This window comes from Acinonyx jubatus, chromosome C1 (assembly GCF_027475565.1).
Source record: "Acinonyx jubatus isolate Ajub_Pintada_27869175 chromosome C1, VMU_Ajub_asm_v1.0, whole genome shotgun sequence".
Taxonomy (NCBI): domain Eukaryota; kingdom Metazoa; phylum Chordata; class Mammalia; order Carnivora; family Felidae; genus Acinonyx; species Acinonyx jubatus.
Window position 1 is genome coordinate 192403814 of NC_069381.1, and position 15256 is coordinate 192419069.

A 15256-nucleotide genomic window follows, 5' to 3' on the forward strand; every position below is an offset into this window, starting at 1 on the left:
ATAGATCTACAACTTACGGCGGGGTTATATCTCAATAAACTCATCACAAGTTGAAAATACCATGCATTTACTATACCTGCCCCACTGAGCATCACAGCTTAGTGTAGCCTACGTTGAAGTGTGCTCAGAACACTTCATGTCAGCCTACAGTGGGGCAGAATCATCTAACACAAAGGCTATTTGTAATAAAGTGTTAAACATCTCATGTAATTTACTGAATACTTTACTGGAAGTGAAAAGTAGAATGGTTATAAATGTATTGGCTATTTGCCCTCATGGTTGTATGGCTGACTTGGATCTGTTGCTGCCCTACATCCCAAAAGATTGACCTGCTGCACATTGCTAGCATGGAAAAGATCAAAATTCAAAATTTGAAGTATGGTTTCTACTGAACGTGTATGGCTTTCACATGATTTTAAAGTTGAACTTTTTGAAGTTGAGGACTGCCTGTAAATGTCAAAGATCCAAAGCTGGAGAAGATGTGGGCATTATTTGAAGAATTTTCTCAGCCTGAAACTCCATGACTAATTGAAAGTTCTTGAAGATGAGTAACTTAATGGGCTTAAGAAAGTCAGCAGAGCCCACAATACACTCTGGAGGTTCTTGAAGTATTATTATTTGGTAAAGTCTTCTAAGTCAAAGCAAGGTGAAATAATTATAAGAGAGCATCTTTATGCAATTTAAAGGGCATTATTGTTTTACTATGGCAAATCAAGTGGAAATCTTAGGGCAAAATGGTAGCTGGGAAACTTCTATTACTCCTTGGAATAATTATTGTAAGAATGTACAGACTGTTCTGTTTATAAATTTCCTGAAAAAATACTAAATGCTTCCCACCTGGTCATTCACTTACATTTGAGATTCGTAATTCTTGGATCATATAAAAACAATAGATGGTCTTATATATCACCCCTACTGTACTTGTAATAAGCTCAAACCCTGCATGGTTACATGAAAATTAATAACAAATATAATTCGAGCAGTACCAGGTATTCTCAAGTCAGTGGGTGATTATTATAGATACCATCTCATTAGGGTGTCTTAATATCAGTAAATTAGACTCTCGAGGCTGAATGGGTAGTGGCTTTGGAGAAGTTTCTGCAAAGAGCAACTTGGAATCTTGCTTCATAAAGATGCCAGAAGGGAGATGGTGAACAGTTAGAGCAGAGGCTAACGAAATGACTTGTAATTGTGAAGCTTAAGGGCAGTTTAGAGACACATCACACCATATGAGAGACTCATCATGTTATAAATGGGTACTCAGTCTTATTAAGTCACAAGTAAGAGAGTATTTTCCCAACTTCCAGTTATGGCTTAAAGTTTAATGTGAGGCCTGGGGGCATTCAGAGGAGACCATGCCCTTAGTCCCCATCTTCACAACTAATCATAATAGTGCTAACATTTTAAAATACCAGTTTAAGAAGGCAGTGATGTATAAAATTGTGCCTTGTTTGGTTCCAGGGCTTCAAGGAAATATTAAGCAAAAATTAACTTGATCCCTCTGAAGCATTTGAGTGATTTTGACATCAGTGAACTGAATTTTTTGCCTTGTAGGGGGGAAAAGAGGGTTGTGTAGGGTAAAAAGAGTTTTCTTAATGGAATGAGGTTCTGCCCATTGAATTTTTATCTTTCAGTACATTCTGTTTTAAAGAAATCAGTGTTCCAGCAGCTACACGCGTTCTTGCAAAGAACTTTTTTCCTGCGTATAAGTGCACATGCTTGGGCTTTAGATATGTATCTCTTTTAATTACAAAGTTTAAAAAGCATATTTAAAGAAATGTTTGGTGTAAAATTATATTTAATAAAATATTTGTAGCTGTGGTAAAATCGATCGTCAGGAGGTGGACAAGAATCACTTTCTGACCTACTTAAATGGGAGGCACAGAAGAGCTGCCATTACCAGCAGTTATTGGCTGGCCCATCGTTACTATCTGGGGGATTTTCTTTGAGAGTGATTTTTAAAAACGCATAGGCATAAATTTAAGTGAACAATATGACAGAATATACTAACTAGAGATTTCATAGCTATAAAACCCACTGGGTATCTTCTTTGATAGAATGGAATGAACTCTAATGTCAGCCTTTTACCCAAACTTCATAGCAACTGTGGATAAGTAATTAAGGTTCCATATTTTAGTATACATTGTACTTAAAAAAATCATTTTCTTTACTATGATTCAGCTTGGTCCGAATAATTTGTATAAACTCATTTGAATATATAAGTCAGAACTGACAAGGACCTAAAAAAGTACTGCTAATATATAAATGGGCATTAAGGCCAGTAAATACAAAGGGATGCATTTAGTTGAGGCACTTAATAAAGTTCTAAGAAAGGAATCCACAACTGTATTTTGATTTCTTAAGATTCTCATTTGTTCAGCCTAATGCTGTGTAGACTTTTCTCACAGAAGAACGCTGGTAGCCAGCACCACTGCAGTTAATTTGCTTTATTCCTTCATGTATAAATGAGGAGGGTGGTCGATACCTGTCCCATTTATTTGAAGTAAAGGTCTTCTTTTCTCTTTATCTCCCCACCCTGCCCGAGCTTCCTGCTATGAATAGGAAGATTTAATTGAAGATACCTTAACTCATTAATATTCACAATAGGTTGCAAGAGAAAGCTGGGGGAAAAGAGAACTATGGAGGAGAGATAAAAGTAACTCTGAGCCAGGAAACATTTTTTCTTATTTTTGGTAGTTTAACACATATTCTAAATAGTAAATCATTACTAGCAAGTATCAGCCACTTCTCAACATTTAGTAGAGTGTGTGTGTGTGTGTGTGTGTGTGTGTGTGTGTGTGTTGGAGGGGGAGGGCACACACATGCTAATTTGTTATATTGCAATCTTCCTAACTTCTTATTTCTCTTCTCTTTCCCACCCTACTCCTTTACACACATGGACCCTCTGTTTCTGCTCCTCCCAAAGTTAAATCCTATGGGTCGAATTACCTGGGGAATTTGAAATATTCATAACATCAATTGCATATAACTAGAACTTAAGAGGAAAAGGAATCAAGATTTAGATTTTGTCAAAGGATTCTTGTCAACTTAACTGTTACATGCACTGGGTCTCTAACAAGAGGCTTTCCATAGGCCTAGATCCTAACATAAGAAAGGCATAATGCAGGCTTATATGACAACAAAATCATCTTTGATTTTCCTGCAGTATTTCCAGCCTCCTTTCATCCCATCAGGATTTATTTTTAGTTGCTATGAGTAGGCAATCTGTCTTGTTTTGAAGTTTTCTGGAACACCCTTTAACAATAAATGATTTACTCTAGAGTAGATCAAGAGCGCTCACTGTTTTTCCCCCTCTGATTGGGCTATTCAGTGATGTTTGTGGAGTGGCGAGCACCATCCTGACATCTGCACTTCAGCATTGCTCAGAAACACAAAGCAAGCATTTTATTTGAAAAAGACAACTCCAAGTGACATGAATAACCTTTTATCTTCAATACAGAATCATTAGGAACAACCATAGCGTTGTCGATGCAGACGTCCCTGTAGAGTCCGCAGGCACCACACAATATTAACTTGGCTTTCTGTTCTGCAGCCAGAAGTTGGAGTAATGTGAAAATGATAATTGGAGGAAATATATATATTTTTTTCATTTTTAAAGGACTTTCCTTCTTATAAACATTTTCCAGGAAATAAATCAGTTTGTACTTTTCACCTTTAGTAACAAATGGTTTCTTACCCAGGTATTTTCAATCAGCTATTAAATCTGGGGCTACTCAGATGCAAGCTGACAGACGTAATTTCTTTTTGTAGAGAGGCTGTTTTATGTGTCACAAGTGTTCAATACATGTTTGATAGAAGTTTATAATGTGGCTATGAAAGCCAACACCCTAGACCAGAAGGCAGAGCGGTTCCCCGGCTGGGAACTGCCAATACTGTCATGTTGGATATTTATCTTTTCCACTTGGGGGACAGCATTGAAACAGCTCCATAATGAGGTTCTGACTGGTGTCTGCAGGTCTTAGAGGACTTGCTGACTTATTTTACTTTAAAATAGAAAAGAAAAAAAAATTACATTCTGGTACTCCTTCCTTAACATTTTTCACTGTGACTTTGGCCAAGGTTAATGCATCTTCACCTCAAATTACAAAATGAGTGAAGGATGGTTCTCCTAGTCCCTCTTCCCTCCTATTCCCTCCCTATTCCTACTCCTATTCCTAAACTCCAAGTGTATCAAAATCACCTGGAGGGTTTGGTAAAATGCAGATTACTGGGATTCACTCTGGGAGTTCCTGCTTGCATAGATGTGAGACAGGGCTCAAACTTTTATATTTTAAACAAATTCCTAGGTGATGCTGATTTCCCAGGGAACTGCATTTTGAGAACCACTGTGCTTGTGAAATGATATTTTAGAAAATGGTTTCAATGTTATCACATGACCATATATTATTAGTGAGATTTTTCTAGGGGAAAACTTAAGAAATTGAGAATGGTTCATATTATTGAGGTATTCATATATTATGAATGTATTAGTTAATAAGTTGGACAAATTTATGTTGAAACTTAAAAAAAATTTTTTTAATGTTTACTTATTTTTGACACAGAGAGAGAGCATGAGTAGGGGAGGGGCAGAGAGAGAGAGAGAGAATGAGAGAGAGAGAGAGGGAGAGAGAGAGAGGCACAGAATCTGAAACAGGCTCCAGGCTCTGAGCTGTCAGCACAGAACGTGATGCAGGGCTCGAACTCACGAACCACGAGATCATGACCTAAGCTGAAGTTGGACGCTTAACCAACTGAGTCACCCAGGCACCCCCTGTTGAATCTTCTAATGTGTTTTGGTGCTGACTTAAGTGTGTCTTGTGTTTAGCAGAAGATCACACTTCCAAATTAGATTTTTCCAAATTAGAGAGATTTGACAAAATTCAGAAGTTCATTTAGAATATTGCATGCATATTTACTGTGTTTCAAGGAACCTTAAAACTTGAAGAAAACCTAAAATGCCATCTAATTCAGTCCCTTGCTTTCCAAGCAGAATCAAACTTGAAAAACGATTGTCCTATTTTTCTGTTTAACCTGTTCTTAAAGAGACTGCCACATACCTCATTAAATTGCGCTAAAGCCATTGAGTTACTCTCTGATTTTATACTTATTTAGTTTCTTTTATTTATGTCTAGCCATAAACTTCTTGCATCTGAGGCCTATTTCTTCCTGTCTGGTCCCAAGCAGGAATGGAGAGCTACTATCCTGGGCATGGTTACAATTCGTGTTCTAGAAGACTGTCATGAATAACCCCTGAGCCTGCCTTAGCCGAGATTCATCCAGTTGCATTTATCTTTTCTATTTGCCAATAGTTTCCTCTCATAAAACTGCAGTTCTGGGATCGAGAGGGCCAAAATCTTAAAGAATTTTATATTTGAACACAGTCTTTGGAGTCTTTTCCTAGGATTTAGATCTGTTCTCAGAAAGCCTCTGAAAGTAAATATTAGAAGGTTTTATGGGCTGAACATTATCAAAATTGTACAAGGATCTTGATATGTTTTGTTATTGCAATTCTTAGTTTCTCTGCGACTCTGAAATAAGATAATCTCCATGATCTTTTTAGCCATGACTAATATGGTTTCTAAATAGATTATAAAACATTTACTGAAGTAACCAAATTATTTCAACTGTTTACCAACTTTTTACAAGGGAAGACAGCAAAAGTGTTTTCATTTAAGGCAGAATAGATATGTTTTTAACTGTGTATGATTTTCATATTGCAGTTAGCTCACTTAGGCATTCAAGTTAATGAAGTCAAGGTAAGGGGTTGACTTTTGGGTAGGCCACTTAGCTTTTTTTTTCCTTTCACCCTGACCACTGTCTTGCAAATACTGGCTAGTGGTCACAGGAAGGAGGTAAGCCTAGGCAGGACCTGGAAACTAGATGGGTCCAGCTGAGACTCTAGGAAGTTCACAGCAATGGACTCTAAGAAAATATGTGAAGAGTGAGAGAACATCAGGGAAGCCTGTCTGGAGGTAAAATATATGGGAGGAGGAAGTTGGCTTGTATTTGAAGTGTGACAACCAGTAGAGGAAGCCAGGCTTGGAAATTAGGGTGCAGGGACAGAAATCTAGTCTCTGACAGGTTGAAAAAATAAATATTTTAATAATAATAATAATTAATACTTAATGAGAACTATTAATGGACAGGTAACTGTGTTAAGCTACTGCACTAACATTTAAGTAATGTTTACTTATAAATTAACTCCTCAAATACAATGCCCCTGTGACACAGATAATTACTATTCCCATTTAACAGATGAGGAAAGTATATCAGAGAGGTTAAGTAAGTTGCTCAAGGTCACACAGTTTGTTGTAGAGCCCCAAGAAATAGATACACTACTACCTCACTGCTGTTTTAAAAATGAAGAAATCGAGATTCAAGACATTAACTTTTCTAAGAACGCACTAAAAATGAATGGTAAAGCCAGGATCTGAAATGCAGCCTAGTGTCTCCAGAGCCCATTTGTTTAACTCTTTACCTTAGAATTAATGCAAAACTGAGTTCCAAATGGTTGTCCTATTGCAGGGAGGTATGCACAAGCTGCTAGGACAGAGCCTAGTTACCTAAGAGCAGGACTGAGTTCGAATTCAGCAATTAGAACAGGCTGAGCAGGCAGAAGAGTCAGCAATGCTGACCTAGTATTGATCACCTAACCCAGCTGTCCTTAAATTCTCCCTGACCAGAGGAAGCATCTGTGTAGGGCTGGGGCGGATCTTAATATGCAGACAGAGACTAAATGGACTAAGTAGAGAGTGGAAGAATTTGAGGGCAAGGTGAAAAGTAAGACTGTAGAGAGCAAGACAACGTGGGTGTAATCTCATTTATATGGGGAAATGAGAACTCTTACTCACTATAGGAGAGCTAAAGGATCAAACTTGTCACTTTTGAATATCAAGCACCTGACAACATAGGGACTTGCCTTTTACAGTGTCCCGCCCGAGAGAATACCATACATATGACTCAATAAAGAGCAATATATCCAGAAAGTGAATTTTGTTAATTTCTTTTAATTGCAGCAATCATTCCGTCCCAAATTCCTTGGTGTGGCTGAACAATTGCACAACGAAGGCTTCAAGGTATGTGATATTAAGTTTTTCAGGTTGTTTTCTGTAAGCATTGAAATCTATTCACAAAAGCGAATTATTAATGAATCATAGGGAATGAAATAGCTCAAAACATATTCTTTCAACTTGAGAGGTATAACTAACTTGACAGTTTCAAAACTTCAATAGAATAAAATAATTAGAAAGACTAGTTTTAAGTTCTCACAAAATTACCATAAATTCCGTAGAAGTTGCCAGCTAAAAGCTTAGAACATTTAGTTTGCACAGAATTGGGACAAAGTTTCAGTGCATTTCCAATGTATTGTTCCTTTTTCCATTTCTTGTTTCCATATGAAGTCGTATGGAAACGACTGCAGCAGTTAAAGCCAAAACTCCTCTGCCACAAATGCCTCACACAAAGCCTGGTTCAGTAAAATAAAACAATTCCCAAGGCTCAGAGTGGGCCTATGGTCATGGAGCTTTGTTGATCTGATAACAATGAATCCTCAGCCATGAATAATTCTTCATTTTTCTCCTCTACAAAAGCAGTTACAATTGAGGTTATTAAATTTTTCCTTAGTGCAAATATTTTTAAAATATTTAAAGTGCCCATGACTCTGGACAGTGAGTCCAAATCTCTATTCTTGGGATTATTGCTTCTCATATACACCACTTTCTTCTACCTTATGTTTTAAATGACATGTGTGTCCTAGTAGGCTTCTTTGCTCCATGAAAGCCTCCCCTGTGATACACTAGCTGACTTTTCCATTTTAAATGCAGCTCTTTGCCACGGAAGCGACGTCGGACTGGCTCAATGCCAACAATGTCCCTGCCACCCCAGTGGCATGGCCGTCTCAGGAAGGACAGAATCCCAGCCTCTCTTCCATCAGAAAGTAAGAACTGGGCAGAGATTTCTGAGATTACAAAATGGATAGAGGATTAACTTTGGGAACTAGTATGATGTGAATATTTTACCCTATCCTATTGCAAGTCTTCTAAAAGTCCTCTTAGCCAGTTTCAGATGAATAAATCTGTGGACTATAGGAAAGTTTCATTCTCATGAACTTGGCTGTTACTGTAACACATGATGCCGTATGTGTGCATGGTGATACACAGCATCTTTCAAAATATTTTCTAGTAAAGATGCTTTCCTTGATGGATACCAGGAATTCAGTAATGAGAATCACAGACATGAAGAATGTAATGAAGCACTTTATGTCTTACATTGAATTGTATCGTAGATAGATGTGAATATCAAGTGTAAGATTGACCAGCTGCATTTCACTGAGTTTGTGCATCAATAAATTAGTCAATTTATTGAGCACTTGCTGTATGCAGGAGACTACAGTGAGTGCTAGAAAAACACCATCCTTTGAATTACCTAACTTACCATTTTTTGATCAGGTTGGTTATTATGCCTTAGGCTATGTCATCATTAGGTGTTGTAAGACTTATTATTTTAGTGCACTATGTGAGCCTTCAGGAACACCATTACATCAACACTTATAGACGTATATGGCATGGGAACCTAAGAGATAATTCTCAGCTGTTCCAGGATATTACAGTCTTTTGAATGGCTACCATTTATTGGGGCTCTTAAGAAGGCATACCATTTGCTAGGGCTCTTAAGAAGGCAACCTACAAATTATTATCAAATTAGTAAAAGAAGGGCAAATTGTTCAGACCTTAGTAGACTTCCAATGATGCTATAAGCACTTGGTTAGGACTTTGTAAAACAATTAGCACTTCTTCATGCTTTTGACATTTAAATGTCTCCTGGTATGTGTAGCAACCCAGCAACAGAATGTCAAATGGGTTAATTCAAACTCAGGTGACCTGTGTTCTCATACCATTAGCTGAGAGACACTGGGAAGTAGGCAGTGAAGTGGCGGTCTGGGGGGGGTGGAACAGACTTCAGTGCTGGAGAAATCACCTCCTTGTAAAATAAGTAAATATCTATCAAATTACTAACTCTTCTGGGGTGCCTGGGTGACTCAGTCGGTTAAGCTTCCAACTTCAGCTCAGGTCATGATCTCTTGGTACGTGAGTTCGAGCCCAGCATCGGGCTCAGTATCTCCCTCTCTCTCTGCCCCTCCCCTGCTCGCATTCTCTCTCTCTCTCTCCAAAATGAATAAACGTTAAAATCTTTTTTTAATTACCAATTCTTCTACGGATAGATAGCATTTTAAAAAGAAAAGCCTTTCCATTTAATTAGTTAGATTTTCACTAGAATTCTTTCAAGAACACAAAATACTGTAACTCCAAAATGAGTGTAATTTGAGCATCCATTAGTGATGGAGAAGGGCAGGTGGCCATCAACTCAGTACGGCATTGACTTGAATGGCATCAGAGAACGATGATGTTAGTATTTTCAAAACTAATTATAAAATGTACATGGTCACCTGCAAACTTTTGTTTTTTGGATTATTCTTCCAGACTGATTAGAGATGGCAGCATTGACCTGGTGATTAACCTCCCCAATAATAACACTAAGTTTGTCCATGATAATTATGTGATTCGGAGGACAGCTGTTGACAGTGGTATTGCTCTCCTCACTAATTTCCAGGTATGTTCTGTTTTTTCTCAAATAGAGCTATATGCAGGTTTTTATATCTGTGCCTTCCTGAAGCTGCTCATCAGTATCTGCACATCCCCCTTCTCCCTTTCTTGTAGCATTTAGAATGGAGTAGAATTTTTAAATAGAATCTAAAATAACGGTGCTACGATGGTGGGTCATGGCCTAACTGAGAGAGTTGGTGATAAAGCAATTGAGATAATCAAAAGCCACAGGTAGCCATGCTCTCCCATTAGCCATATGATTATTTTTAAAATAGAAAGTGTGGTGTGGCATGGAATAAAGATACAAACTTTTATTGAATTGTTTCTAAATGAAAGCCACCACATAAGAGCAAGATGTTAATGATAATTGAGGATCCACATATAGTGCAAGCACTAGTCCAATTCACTGAAAATGATCACATGAGGTATATTTAGTTCCACTTGGATATGTCCCACCAAATGTGTCACCTACTTCAAGACTCATTAACTTTCTACCCATCATATTTTTTCCCCCTGAGTCAGTTTAACGCGCCGGGGAGTTGAGTGGCGGGGTAGGTATATTCAGGGTAAGGTCTGAGATACAGGAGAAAGTCCCAAATAGATAAAAATTTTTGTGTCCTTCATCATATGTCCCTTTGGAAATTAGGAGCAGAAACTGACCTTTCACTCGTGCTTCATTAAATGTTCATTTTCATGTCATGTGGGTCTCTAAGCTTCCTACCCTTGTTTTCAGGTGACCAAACTTTTTGCTGAAGCTGTGCAGAAATCTCGCAACGTGGACTCCAAGAGTCTTTTCCACTACAGGCAGTACAGTGCTGGGAAAATGGTGTAGAGAAATAGACACCCAGCTCCCTCTGAAATCAACCCAAGCCACACTGTATCTAAAGGAACTGATTCCCAACTGTCTTCCACAGAGACAATACTGATACTAAACTATTTGAGTTCACTTGGTTATGCCTTAATGTTCTTTTCTTTCACGATTAAATTGTTGTCAGTCACTTTTTACAAACCTTACTTAAACTCCTTCCTAAAGAACTTGTTCTTCATGAGAATTCATCTATTTTCTAATGCCTTACTTTTGGTGGGCTACACTTAACCTACGTGCTTATTTGCAGCTAACATTTTATGGTGCTGATTAACAATGATCAAGGTAGAAAAAGTTGCTGCTCTATCTTCTGAACTATTACTATACGCACTTTCAAGACTCTATTGTCATTGCTTCTAAATAGCATCTGCCACCCTCAGGACATTTTTAACAAGGCAGAATACTATAACAATTTCTGAACATGAAATATGGATTTAATGTACAAATCCCTTCATCCTGATGTTTGTGTAATGTACCTTTTTGAAAATTATTCTCAATTATCTGGCTCATCCAGGAACATCATTATCCCTTTTTACAGTACTGAATTTGAGACGTGACAGAGGTCTTTAAAGTATGGATTTCCTTAAAAGACACTGGTTTACAGTTTTGTGTTTTGGAGTATGTCAGCATATGGAGTATCTCAGCAGATACAGCTGAGGTGGTTTTTGTTCTTCCTTTGGATTTTAACCTGAGCCAAGTGAAATCTTCAGATTGATGCCATGTCTCCCCACCTCCTCTCCCCTGCCAACTTTGGAATAACTTGGAAGTTCCATTCAGTTCCATTCAGTTCCATTCAGATTATGGTCATTTCCATTAGGTCAGTTCCATTCAGATTATGGATTTCTGTTGATCTACTGAACCCTAGACTGCGCTATGAATTCCACACATTTCAAGCATAAGATCCCCATTCCTTCTGCATACAAGAAAAATCCTGCATGCAGGGCAACCTATGTCACTTTTAAACTTTTTTTTGTGTTATTACAAGTGCTCTAATTGTAAAATTTTAAATAAAATGCTATTAAGAGGCAATACAGTTGTATTCTTGCATTTATTTTATTTTATTTTTTTAACATTGATATACAAAGTCAGTTCACTTCTCTGATGAAACAGGGTTTGGGGCCAGGATTACGTCACTTTCTTTTTTTCTATACAAAGCCATGTAAGATATGAATGAGCAAATTAAAATAAAAAATAATGACACCCAAACTGTTTCATTTTTTGTTCCCCACCTTATTTATAAGTATCATTAAAATTTTTATTATGTTATTATGTGGTTATATGTTATCTTTGATCTGGATCCTTTCAAATATCTACAAACACACACACACACTATATATATACTATATACTATATACTATATACTATATACTATATATATATATATATATATATAGTGTGTGTGTGTGTGTGTGTATATATATATATATATATATATGTAATAAACATTTAAACAAATGCCTTGCAAAACACAGAGAGAAATACTTGAACCCCAACAGAGAGGCTGCTCCATATTGCCTGCCGGAGATAGTGCTAAGGGCCACAGTGAAGCCATACCTCAGAAATACCGCCTAAAGTGAGGCTTTGTGAAGGTCCTAAGACAATGATGACATAATAGCTTCTATCCCTTAAGTCTCACCCTATAGTCAAGGAATCACCACTTGATGTAGATCTACATGAGGGCTTTTCAAATTCATTTTCTCCTTCTTTCCTCCTTGTTACCACTGTGGTTGAGACTTTCCTTACTTCTTCCTTCTAATATTGAAATAATGTACTCCCTGAGCATCCCTTCATTCATTTGCCTGAAAATACTTAGTGAGTCTCTCCAAGGGTTGGTGTAGGATATACCATTATCCCTCCTCCTGTCATTCTAGTACTTCTCTGATACTATACCACTTATCACACCACCATAATAACTAGCATCATGGGGTATATGCTATTCCTCAGTCAGTTCTAAGCACTTAACATGATTTAACCCATTTAATCTTCAAAATATCCCTATGAGTGGGTGCCGTCATCTCCACATTACAAATAAATGGAGACAAACAAAAGTTAAGTAACATTCCCAAGGTCACACAAAATGCAGTCTCGCTTTTATTTCTTATAATGGAGACAAACATGTAAAAATAATATATTTCTCACACTGAAGACAGACTTAACTTGCCTGCAGAGATCAGGGAAAGGCTTTTCTGGGGAGATGGCCTCCTGTTGTCTTGAACAGTGTGTCATAGTTCTCCAGGGAGACTGAAGGATGAGGGCAACCACTAGAGGAAATTACAAGTAATTTGGTATGACTGGAGCTCAGGGTATGTGTGGAGAAAGAGAGCAAGGGGCAAAAGCTGAGGTTAGACTCTTGGTTATGCATGTTTAAGCCACATGTAAGTTTAAAAAAAAATTAATGTTTATTTTTGAGAGAGAGAGAGAGACAGAGTGCAAGTGGGGGAGGGGCAGAAAGAGAGGGAGACACAGAATCCAAAGCAAGCTCCAGGCTCTGAGCTGTCAGCACAGAGTGTGACACAGGGCTTGAGCTCACGAACTGTGAGATCATGACCTGAGCCGAAGTGGGATGCTTAACTGAATGAGCCATCCAGGCACCCGCACATGTAAAGTTTAAAAATATTGCTTGTAATTTTGGACCTAAAAAATTGTAAAAATAGGGGCACCTGGGTGGTTTATTTAGTCGGTTGAGTCTGACTCGATTTCAGCTCTGGTCATGAATCCAGGGTCATGGGATTGAGACCCTCACCTGGTTCTGCCCTGAAGATGGAGACTGCTTAAGATTCTCTCTCTCTCTCTCTCTCTCTCTCTCTCTCTCTCCCTCTGCCCCTCTCCTCTTGTGAGTGCTTGCTCTCTCTAAAAAAAAAAAATTGCAAAAATAATTGTATACTCTACCCAGATATACCTATTGGTAATATTTTACCTCATTTACTTTTCTTCTGTTTTTTTTTTTTTTTTTTTTTTTTTTTTTTTTTTAAGTAAGCTCTATACCTAACATGGGTCCTGAACTCATGACCCTGGGGTTAAGAGTTACAAGCTATATTAACTGAGCCAGGCAGGCACCCCTATTATTACTTTACCATCTGTCTATTATCTATCTATCTATCTATCAGCTATCTATCATCTATCTACATATCAATCATCAGTCTCTATCTAACACGCACACAGAAGAAGAGAAAAAGTACACTTCAACCAAAAGTAATCAGGTTGCTAGAGACCAGTTTAGAAATGTAACTCATATTTTGTTGAAATTACTAAACATTTGAAGTAATAGTTAAGATTTGTACTGTGGGACTTTAATAAATGTTCTTACTTTTTATATTAATTTGAACAGGCTATTTGTAAAATACAGTAAGATGAGAAGAGTAATAATAATGAATCAAACGGCATTGTTCCTAAATGAAGCCCATATTTTTGTTGGTGAAATAAAGGGTCTTTGGAAAACAGAAGACAAGATATGTATTCTCTCCCTTGTGCTGATATGAAATTACATTAGTTTTTGTTTTGTTAACTTTATGTTTTCTAATGTTTCGCACTTAAGATTTAAGTACACGTAAACCATGCAAAATTGAGAGCTTTAGTCGGAAGAGGGAAATGCAAGAAAACGGAAGCAGATTTGTGTTCAGATTTGGCAAGGTTTTGTCCTTTCGGAACATTTTTATTCTTTCATATAAACAGGTTAACACAATTTTTAAAAGTCTGAATCTGTTATACATCACAAGTGCAGACAACATAGGAGCTATGTCTGTGGAGCTGAATAGAAAATCGAAGTAGCTTTTCCCATACGGAGAATTTAATAGCGGGCAAGTGGGACCAACTGTACTGGGTGGGGAGAAAGGAGCTCAGCAAGCTTGTGGAATGAAGAAGAGGAATAAAGAATGATTCGTTTATAGATTTAGGATTTTATGGCTTTGGAAAGGTAAGTAGAATATTTTAACTGTACTTCTGTCCAACTTTCCTCTTAAACAGCATTCCTCCTGGAAACTTTTAAAAACAGCTACACCATTCATTTATCTCAACAGCTGGAGGTACTTGAACTTCAGCTTCTACAGTGTCCACAGCCTCTTGAACAATGAAAGTGGAAATTATCAGAGAAACAAACCATGGCTGAATGCAGTGAAGTGCTCTGTAATTACACACCAGTATTACTACATGACTGCTGGTGCCCGCCTCCCCTCCCCCCCCCCCTCCCCCGCCGCAGACACAGGTGCCATAAATGCTCACACACACCCAATCAAATCTACAAAGACCTTTCATTACGTATCATTTGAGACGCTCTTAGCTTGAAAAAGACTAGCTCAACTTTCCCTTCTTTCTCTTACTGTTTTTTTCCCTTTGTTCTTATACATAAAAATTCCATTTTCCTAATGAATATTACTGTGTTATTTTATGAGAAGTTGGTGCAGTTGGTGAGAGTGGAGGTAATGTGGCAGGGGGGAAGAATGTCTATCCTCCTCCCAAGTGGCTCCCAGGGCTCTGTGAAAAATTGGTGATAATCGTCCCCACTTCTCTTGTGCATAATGTAGGGTACAAGGGTTCCAGAAAGAGTTTAAGTACCTACAGCTGTTGTGATCAATGCAGTAATGAGGAAAAAAAAAACCTCAGCAAGTCAAAATTAGCACCATTTGTGCATGCTTCTTGTGGCTTAAAGATCATTTTTTGAGTCTTTACAACTTTCATTTTATAAAGGACTTGTAGCCACAAAGAAAACTATTGATTGTTGATCAAAAAACAAAACAAACAAACAAACAAACAAAAAAATAGGCTTTTCTAGTAGTATTAAAGGTCCACTTTC

General features: G+C 37.7%; 1 protein-coding gene across 1 annotated transcript in view; it reads left to right on the forward strand.

Annotated features, from left to right (window-relative positions):
* Positions 1–11496, forward strand: part of CPS1 (carbamoyl-phosphate synthase 1) — a 127500-nt gene extending 116004 nt beyond the window's left edge. The window contains exons 35-38 of the mRNA XM_027051699.2: positions 7017–7076; positions 7824–7936; positions 9480–9609; positions 10336–11496. Of these exons, the coding sequence (XP_026907500.1) occupies positions 7017–7076; positions 7824–7936; positions 9480–9609; positions 10336–10434 (402 nt within the window). The 3' untranslated portion in view covers positions 10435–11496. The remainder of the gene's footprint in view (positions 1–7016; positions 7077–7823; positions 7937–9479; positions 9610–10335) is intronic.
* Positions 11497–15256: the final 3760 nt, after the last annotated feature.